Raw genomic sequence first — 10,188 nt, forward strand, 5'->3', positions numbered from 1 at the left:
GAATCCATAGACAGTCTTCATATGCCCCAAAATGGCGGAGCACGTCGAGCCTGATGCTTATAGGGAGGCCAGAGGCCCGCGGCGGCCATCTTGGGGCCGGTTTCACATCAGGACAGGCGTTTATGAGCGACCGCCAGAGAAGTAGGTGGGATGGAATCCCCCCCAGATAGGCGAAAGGCAGACACAGTACCAGTCTCCCTGGTGGACATCAACGGGAACTCGGTAGAGATCTCCGTAGCAGTGAAAGCTGTTTCTTCCTGGTCCTGTTCACGTAGGAGACGACGCGATCAGCTCCTCCACGAAAAGCCAAGTCTTCAAAATGCCGTGGAACAGAACAGGCAGAACAGATCCCCCCTTTTTGCACGGAAAAGAACCCCCGAAACAACCACGAGAACGACAACAAGAAAGCAAAGAGTCCCCCCACCCCACCCTCTCCCTCTCCCCATCCCTTCCCCCGTCACCTCACCCGCAGAAGGACGAGCCGCCCCCCTGTACTTCATCCCTCCACCTCTCCATCCCTCCATCTCTCCACCAACCAAAACAAGGTCCCCCAAAAACCAGAACTGAAGAAAGATTCCTATGTACACAGATCTCTTTTTTTTTTCTTTTTTTCGTAGTAGTAGTAGTAGTAGTAGTAGTGCGTTTGTTTTCCCATCCTCCTCCTCCCTCCCGCTCTCCTCCTCATCCTCCTCCTCCACCACCACCATCACCACCCGCCAGCTCCTCCTCCAGCCCCGCCCCCCCCCCCCCCCGACTCATATGGACGTGCCTCTGTCGGGGTCGTTCCCATAGCCGAAGTTGGGCGCGGGGGTGGGCTGGTAGGGGATGGAGGACATAGTCTTGATGGGGCTGCGGAAGAAGCCTCCGTTGGGGGCCCGCTGGCGGAACGGCATGCCCCCAGTCCGGTGGTCGGGCACGCCCCCGAAGGCGAACCCGGCGGCGGCCTTGGCGGACAGGCTGCGGCTGAGGGTCTGGATCTGCTCTGGGATGAAGGTGGTGGTGGTGATGTGCGTGTTGCGGAAGTCGCTGATCTGCTCCAGGGCCTGGCGGGCGTTGGGCAGGGAGTCCATGTCCAGGGGGGTCAGGTCTATGGAGGAGGTGGAGAACTGCTTGTGGGGGCTGTCGTCCTCCGTGCAGAGGCTGTTAACCCTGCGGTGAAGGTGCTCCAGGTCGATCTCCTTATCGTCCTGCAAGAGGGAGGGAGTGGGGGGGGGGGGGTTGGAGGAGAGGAGAGATGGAGGGAGAAAGAGGAGGTATGGGGGGTGTGTGAGTGCGAGAGAGTGAAGAGGAGAGGAGGAGGGGATGGAGGAGAGATGGAGGGAGATGGAGGGAGAAAGAGGAAGTATGGGGGGGGGGTGCGAGAGAGCGAAGAGGAGAGGAGGAGGGGGGGGATGGAGGAGAGACGGATGGGGGGGGGTTGGAGGAGAGGAGAGATGGAGGGAGAAAGAGGAGGTATGGGGGGGTGAGAGAGCGAAGAGGAGGAGGGGGGGATGGAGGAGAGACGGATGGGGGGGGGTTGGAGGAGAGGAGAGATGGAGGGAGAAAGAGGAGGTATGGGGGGGGGTGTGAGTGTGAGAGAGTGAAGAGGAGAGGAGGAGGGATGGAGGAGAGACGGAGGGAGAAAGAGGAAGTATGGGGGGAGGAGGTGCGAGAGAGCAAAGAGGAGAGGAGGAGGAGGGCATGTAGGAGAGACGGATGGACGGAGAGGTGGTGAAAGACAGGGTCAAGGGAGAGAGAGAGAGAGGATGGATGGATAAGGAAAGGAGGAGAAGGAGTGAAGGTTAGAGGAGAGGGAGGAGGGCTCGAGCGGCGGAGCGAATGACGATACGAAAGAGGTGTATACGGACAGTGTGTGTGGGCGGGAGAGAGAGAGAGAGAGAGAGAGAGAGAGGGATGGGGTTTTGAGGAGGGAGAACATCCAGTCGGGATGATTGACAGAAGGTAGCCGACATGGGGGAGGAGAGGAAGAGAGTGAACGGGCGCATGATTCGTAGAGGGGTGGGAGGAATGGGGCACAAAGATGGCGTCAGAGTGTGTGGGAGTGAGAGTGTGATTGAGCGACGGACGGTGGAACGATGGCCGGGGGGGGGGGGGGGGGGGGCGGGAGGGGGGGGGGAGGGACACATAAGCACAGTCTGAGCTGCAGTCAGGAGAGTAGAGACACACACACACACACACACACACACACACATATATATATATATATACACACACACGTACACACGTACACACGCACGCACACACACACACACACACACACACACACACACACACACACACACACACACACACACACACACACACACACACACACACACACACACACACACACACACACACACAGTCTCTACAAGGTATAAACACAGACAGCCAGCGCCCAGACACCCAGTGTGATTGAATTCCAGGGAGCCAGAGGTGAACACAGGCAAGCATTACCAGTGTCTGTAGTTGGGATTAGATTATCAGATTATAATACATCTTTATCTTTATTGGACCACGGAAATCACATTGAGATTGACATCTCCTTTTCATGTGAGTCCCAGCAATAGTACATAGTGACTTTCAGTCACTTCTGTTTTTCAGAAAAGTGAAAACGTGTGTAGATGTTTACACCCCACACATCTGCTAATCCGGTTTAATCTAGAGGGGAATGCAGGTTTACCCATCATCCCCTGTACAGGTATGTGAACCACAACTATCTTACAAACGTTACAAAGCATAGACATATCACTACATTCACATGGAGAGTGATTTCTCTACATTCATCTTTGGGAAACACTCAGAGAAAAGTGTTTCATGCTTGCGTCTGCGTCTGGGGCTGGGTCTGGGACTGAGGCTAGGTCTGGGGCTGAGGCTGGGTCTGGGACTGAGGCTGGGTCTGGGACTGGGTCTGGGGCTGAGGCTGGGTCTGGGACTGAGGCTGGGTCTGGGACTGGGTCTGGGACTGAGACTAGGTCTGGGGCTGAGGCTAGGTCTGGGACTGAGGCTAGGTCTGGGGCTGAGGCTGGGTCTGGGACTGAGGCTGGGTCTGGGACTGGGTCTGGGGCTGAGGCTGGGTCTGGGACTGAGGCTGGGTCTGGGACTGGGTCTGGGACTGAGGCTAGGTCTGGGGCTGAGGCTAGGTCTGGGACTGAGGCTAGGTCTGGGGCTGAGGCTGGGTCTGGGACTGAGGCTGGGTCTGGGACTGAGGCTAGGTCTGGGGCTGGGTCTGGGACTGAGGCTGGGTCTGGGACTGAGGCTAGGTCTGGGACTGAGGCTAGGTCTGGGACTGAGGCTAGGTCTGGGGCTGAGGCTGGGTCTGGGACTGAGGCTGGGTCTGGGACTGGGTCTGGGACTGAGGCTGGGTCTGGGACTGAGGCTGGGTCTGGGACTGAGGCTGGGTCTGGGACTGAGGCTAGGTCTGGGGCTGGGTCTGGGTCTGGGATTGAGACTGAGGCTAGGTCTGGGGCTGAGACTGAGGCTAGGTCTGGGGCTGGGGTTAGGGCTGGGACTGGGACTGGGACTGAGGCTAGGTCTGGGGTTAGGGCTAGGGCTAGGGCTAGGGCTAGGGCTAGGGCTAGGGCTAGGGCTGGGACTGGGACTGGGACTGGGGCTAGAGCTGGGGCTGGGGCTGGGACTGGGGCTGGGACTGAGGCTAGGTCTGGGGCTGGGACTGGGACTGAGGCTAGGTCTGGGGTTAGGGCTGGGACTGGGACTGAGGCTAGGGCTAGGGCTAGGGCTAGGGCTAGGGCTAGGGCTAGGGCTAGGGCTAGGGCTAGGGCTAGGGCTAGGGCTGGGACTGGGGCTGGGGCTGGGGCTGGGGCTGGGACTGAGGCTAGGTCTGGGACTGGGACTGGGACTGGGACTGAGGCTAGGTCTGGGGCTGGGGTTAGGGCTAGGGCTGGGACTGGGTAGAGGTGGCAGTCCAGTCAGTGACATGGGTTGCGCCCGTCGAGGGGGGAGGGAGTTGAGTGGGGGAGGGAGGGATGAGGACGGGGGTGGTGAGGGCGGCAGAGAGTGCTCTCTCCAGTTCGGGAGAGGGGCGGGGCCTGGGAGGGGGGTGGGAAGACAGAGCTACTGACCATATGTTGGGGTGGAGGGGGGTCTGTCCCCGTGTGTAGTCGGGGGCCGGAGGGGAACAACGTGACCCCCCTTGTCTCAGCTAGGGAGGGGGAGGAAGGAGCGGGAGGGGGCGAGGTGGTTTGTGATGACCTGCTCGACATCACGCCACAAACCCACCCACAAGAGGCGGGTTTGAGGATGAAGAGGAGGAGGGATGGAGGAGCAGAACGATGGAGTTTAAAGGTAAAGAAACGATGGGAAGCCAGAGAGAACAGAGAGCGACAGGCAGGTCAGTCTGTTGAGAGAGGTGCCTTATGGGTAGCTACGAGACGCGAGGACCTGTTGTGTGTCGTGGGCCCGAGATCAGAAGGTCTGTAACATGTGGTGTCAGTTAGCGTCATCATCAAGTCATACACGAAGTTGGTAAATTCTGTAAGTTACATTAGCCAATCATGGTCAGTATTGCACTAGCCAGGTCACAGTAGCCAATCAAAAGCACACCTGATGTCATGTGGGCCTAAGCTTCAGTTATGTGTTCAGGCCTGATTTTGAGGAGTGCTTCATTAAGTAGCAACTAAAGTGGATAGCCGTGACTGAATATTACACTGAATATTATACTGAATAATAACACGCCTTGGTGCAGAGCATGGATCCCTTAAAAGCCAGTTTTGTTGTGGATATAGACTGATAGCTCTCTGCAAGTGTAACCAGAAGTACAGTATGGTATTAGAACCACTACAGATGCCCCCTAGTGGGGAAAAGACTTAAATGCACCCCGATTAAAAGTGTCAATCCCCCCCCACCCCAAAAAAAGGTTGCAACAGCTGTGCAAACAGCATAAAGCCGCAAAACACACAATATCAAAAGCATTATTAGTCCTCTCTAGACTACAGCTGACAGACTATGATATTGACATATAGGTACGGCCGATCAATAGCTAATCAATCCACTCCTGTTTTGGAGGGCCCCTCTGAAGGTACAACCTGGGGGTGGGGGGAGAGGCGGCGAAGGTGCTCATTCTCATTTTGGGGGTGAGTTCTGACGGGTTGCTGGGCTGGTAGGAGTGCTGCAGGATGAGGGCGCAGGGGAGGTCACAGCAGGTGGGGGGCTGGTAGCGCGACGGGGGGCTCCCCAGGGTGAGGGGGTGCTCTCTGGGGGCGTGGGGGCACGGCTCAGCTTGCCCGGCGGACGTGCCGTCTGCCTGGGTCTGTGTGTGTTACGAGGGGGGGGGGGGGGGCGGGTTGGGGGGGTCATAGAAGTGTGTGTGTGAGAGAGAGAGAGGGAGGGAGGGTTTTTGTGTATGTATGACATTGTTAGGTATGTATGCAATGTGAGTGTGAGTGCGGTGTGTGTGTGTGTGTGTGTGTGTGTGACAGAGTATATCAGAGAGAGCGACAGCCAGATAGAGAGAGAGAGAGAGAGAGAGAGAGAGAGACAGACAGACAGACAGACAGACAGACAGACAGACAGACGCACACAGACGGACAGACAGACGGACAGACAGACAGATAGAGAGAGAGACAGACGGACAGACAGACAGACAGGGTGAAAGAAAGAGGGATGAGAGATGCGCGCAGGCGGACGGGGGTGGGGGGGTGGAGGAGGGGAGGAGGAGGTGGGTGGAGAGATGGGGGGGCCGAGCGAGAGAGAAAACAGCACGGTCAGCACACACAGCGTGGATCACTCTGGGGCGGGCGGTCGTGTCCGAGGAGGTAGCGTATACCTGGGGGGGGGGCGAGATTTTGTATCGCTCTCTCCCCTCGCACGTTTTACCCTCAACACAGAGTACTTATCTACGAAAACAAAACAAAAAAACAGGCAGCTCAGAGCCAATCACAGTGAGACAGGCAGACCTGGGTCACGTACGGTGCTACAGGGGTCAATCGGCATTCGGGGTGCGTTTGAACAGTCCCGGTAGTGCAATCTCTGAGGATTAAATCAATGGTCTCACTGTACCGGGTGATCCGAATCAAGTGCACCCCAGATTTGGGAACAGTATTTGAGCCAGGTCTGCAGGCAACATGGAAAACATCCTGAGGTTCAGTCAGAAGAGTTCTTCACAAGATGGCTGCCCATCCTTGAGAGTCCTTCGGAGGCCATCTTTGAATTCTCTTAAAAATGCATCCTTCCTTCCTCCCTTCCTGGGAGAAAACGCTGATCTGACATTGACTGGATTGGTAACAAGTCTATGTAGCGGAGCGTACGTTTTCACTTTTTCACCAGATATTCCCCTTAGGAAGGGGGGAGAAAGAGGGATGCATGTTGACAGTAGTCAAACAGGGCCTGAATCATCAGAGACACACCACAACATCCTCCACCCGCCCCCACCCACCCACCAACCCCGAAACGTCTCGCAATCCCAACAGCCGTGGAGCACAGATAAAGGCTATTGGCTTGGAGAGGCAGGCTTGGAGAACAGACAGAATGCCACTGTTGTACCTGTGAAAGAGGGACATTTCACCAAACTGACCATGAGGTAGAAATAATATGACTTCAACTGTGTGTATAAGATGGTACATAATTAGAACACGACACAACAACACAACACAACACAACACAACACAACACAACAGAGAGACGACACCAACACACTGTAATCTGACAGAGAGGCAGTAGAGCAACAATCTAACAGTGTATGTATGTATGTTTGTTTGTTTTTGTTTGTTTGTATGTATGTTAGCAGGTACTGTACAGAATCTCTGTACAAGTATGTACAGTATGTAGGTATCATGTTTAAGAGAGACAGAGACAAAAACACAGCTACTAATATAAAGCATGACTCTCACTCTGAGATGTAATTCATTTTAGGAGTTGTGTGTATGTAGCTGTGTGTGTGTGTTTGTGTGTGTGTGTGTGTGTATGTGCGTGAAGTTTGTTAAGTGTGTGCGCGCGTTTTCGGTGTGTGTTTATGTGTGTGTGTGTGTGTGTGCGTGTGTTCGGTGTGTGGTATGTGTGTGTATGTGTGTGTGTGTGTGTGTGATTCCATTTGAACTGAAGGGGAGAATGAGGATCAGCAGGGCAGTGGTAGGACAGCGACCACGTCTGCCTGATGTTGACTCACTTCAGCGGGGCCGGGGACATTAAAGACCACTAGCCCGTCTCTGTGAGGACAGTTGGACTTCCTTCAGACGATGTTGTCTCCATCCTGTTGGTCCCATGGACCTACATTGTCTCTGCAGTATTGTGCGTTGGACTGAATATAACGGAACATATTTGGATTTGCGTCCACCTCTTCTGTGTAAAAATGAAGTCTCCGACGCAAATTCAGGCGAGGCACGTACGTCACGGCCGGGGTGGTCAGCAGAGGTTAATCAGTCACGCATGACGCCAACACCAGCTGACTGTAGCTGTCATAGCATTGGTCAGCTCACTAGAGTGCATGTATTTAAGCTGTCAAAACATGTCATTGTTCGCGCTTGCCATTAATGCTATGTATTATGCCGCATGTATAATAAATGTTCAAATTTGACAAAAGTGATCTCGACTGAACTATCATTTTGTAATTTTTGTAACGTTCTTGTCCATGTAGCAAGGATCTTTAGTTGTTAAATGTATGAGATACCAATAGCGTCAATGAAATTGACTCTTCCTCTTGGTAAATGTTTTGTAAAATAGTTTTCTTTTCAAATCATTTTTACCACCCGTGTCATCCCTGGCCTCGAAATGAACCGTCTTGCCTGATGAAGCTGAAACGTCGCTACGTTTTTACATTCCTCCCACAACGAATGTAAAGTTTTATACTGAGAGAACTGTCGTCTGTCGGCTGTCGTCCGGCTGACTGACCCAGGCCTGGTTCCCGTCTCTGCTGGGACACACCACACTGGGCCCAGCTTGACCCTCCCAGCCCACCGTCGCCGTGGCCATGGGCCAGCGGGGGCCAAGGTCGGGGGTCAGGGGTCAAGTATCAAAAACAAACGTGGCTGACTGAGCGTCTTCTGCCTTCACCATGGCAGCAGCGGGCTGTTTGAACTAGCACTGCCTGGATTATTTCATTTGAGGTTAAATCCACATTTATGTGACGTGTATCATAAATAGGTAAATAATAAATCATACATGTTCAACTTTTCCGCTTCTAACTGCTATATAAAACATCCTGCAAAAAATTAATCTAAAACCATTCACCATGCAGGCAACAACCAGCCAAACCAGCCCCAGACTGTAGGAGGGAGTCCAAGTGTTGCCATCATCAGTGACTGCTCACTGCCCTGGTACAAAGACCTTGAACCAATCAGACACAATGGCCGGTCAGGCTCGCTCGGCCTTCTGGGTAATCAAGATGGCGGGGGTCGGGCCGTGAGTCTTTGTTGATGGCCAGTGACAGACATGCTCACTGGTCTGTCCGACAGATGAAAGCTGCTGCCAGAGCAGGGGGTTGTTGGGTAGGGGGTGGCCGGTGGTGGGGGGCTTTTATTGAACCTGCGTGGTTGGGGCTGGGGTGGGGGCTGGGAAGGGGGGGTGGGGGGGGGGCTGGGGCTGGGGTGGGCTGAGGTGAGCTGGGAGGTTGGGGGGAGTTGGGTTTGGGGGGTGGGGGAGGCTGGAGGCTTGGCGTGAGAGGGGCCGGAGCGAGGTGGAGGGGAACAGGGTTGAAACAAGTGGCTTCCCTCCCTCCCTCCCTCCCTCCCTCCCTCCCTCCCTCCCTCCCTCCCTCGATGCTGGATCAAAAGCTTGTTATTGTTGAGTCTGAGATGAAACAGGCAAGGCACTGGACGCCCCTGTGTGCCCCCCCCGGCGTCGCTGCTTCTAGGACCCCGTCAGAGCGCACGCAGGGGGGCTCAGGACGCCACACATCATCAACACAGATGATATATTCAGAACCTTCTAGATAGAACTGCTATGAGAAGAGCCACGCTCCGTTAGCAGCCATACAGAGCAGGTCTTTGACACATTTCTATAAGAGAGAGGAGGAGAGAAGGGGAGGAGAGGAGGAGAGGAGAGGTGGGGAGGGGAGGGGAGGGGAGGGGAGGGGGGAGGGGAGGGGAGGGGAGGGGAGGGGAGAGGAGAGGAGAGGAAAGGAAAGGAAAGGAAAGGAAAGGAAAGGAAAGGAGAGGAGAGGAGAGGAGAGGAGAGGAGAGGAGAGGAGAGGAGAGGAGAGGAGAGGAGAGGAGAGGAGAGGAGAGGAGAGGAGAGGAGAGAAAAGGAGAGGAGAGGACAGAAGGGGAGAGGAGAGGACAAAAGGGGAGAAGAGAGGAGAGGCCAGAAGAGGAGAAGAGAGGAGAGGCCAGAAGAGGAGAAGAGAGGAGAGGACAGAAGGGGAGAGGAGAGGAAAGGAGGGGGAATTGATAATCAGTTCTGGGTTAACTAGCTCATTAAAGTCCTATTCTGCTCGTCATTCCTCTGCGACTGAATTAGTTCATACATGAATCTAAGGATGACAAACTAAATCAAGAAACATTTAAATTCTTCAAAACTACAGCGTCATCTTACCCTGAACCTTCAGTTCGATAGCATGGTTTGATCTCATTTGTTATTGTTACCAACACATGATTAAAATCAGTGGATGTAGAAATATTTATTAACCTTAATTCGATTACTTTCAGTTCATTAGCGTGCTTTGCATAATCATGGCTGCTTCGCTTTGAGAAACGCTTTCACATTTGTCATTACATGGAATGTATTAGTACAAGTGCAGAACGGTATGATTCTCTATGGTTCTATACGGTTCTACATGATTCACCATGGTCCTCTGTGGTTCTCTATGGTTCTCTATGTTTCTCCATGGTCCCCCTTGGTTCGCCATTGCCATCTATGGATCTTTATGGTTCTCCATGGGTTGCTACGGCCCCACATGGTCCTTCATGGTTCTAAATGGATCTCCGTGGTTTGCTAGACCCCTGGTGTCCTTTAAGAGAGTCGGTATTTATGTCTGTCTGACTCCGAGGATGTTCTTCCCACCGGTCATCTTCACATCACACTGACCACGGCCTGGCTGGATAACCAGTAATACTAGTGCATACGTTTTTTTCTTGCATTGTTACTATTTCTGCGATAACTCCACTTATGGCTGCGTTTATTGTACCAACGTTCCTGCTCGTTGCTTCGGGACACGCCATTAGCCTACTGTGTAGCCAACGGCGGGTACTTCACATCATCGACTACGGAAGCCCATCAGGGGCTGCTGCAAAACGCAGTCTCTGGAAATCGTCCTGG

At 54.0% G+C, this 10,188-nt stretch overlaps 1 protein-coding gene across 1 annotated transcript in view; it reads right to left on the minus strand.

The window, feature by feature from the left end:
• Positions 1-755: 755 nt before the first annotated feature.
• The window catches only part of grid2 (glutamate receptor, ionotropic, delta 2), a gene marked incomplete at both ends in the record, with an annotated part of 437,190 nt that continues 427,757 nt past the window's right edge, over positions 756-10,188 (minus strand). Inside the window, 3 exons of the mRNA XM_084439644.1 lie at positions 756-1,187; positions 4,062-4,191; positions 5,025-5,192. Of these exons, the coding sequence (XP_084295770.1) occupies positions 756-1,187; positions 4,062-4,191; positions 5,025-5,192 (730 nt within the window). The remainder of the gene's footprint in view (positions 1,188-4,061; positions 4,192-5,024; positions 5,193-10,188) is intronic.

This window comes from Borostomias antarcticus (genome assembly GCF_949987555.1).
Source record: "Borostomias antarcticus genome assembly, chromosome: 6".
NCBI classification, from domain to species: Eukaryota; Metazoa; Chordata; class Actinopteri; order Stomiiformes; family Stomiidae; genus Borostomias; species Borostomias antarcticus.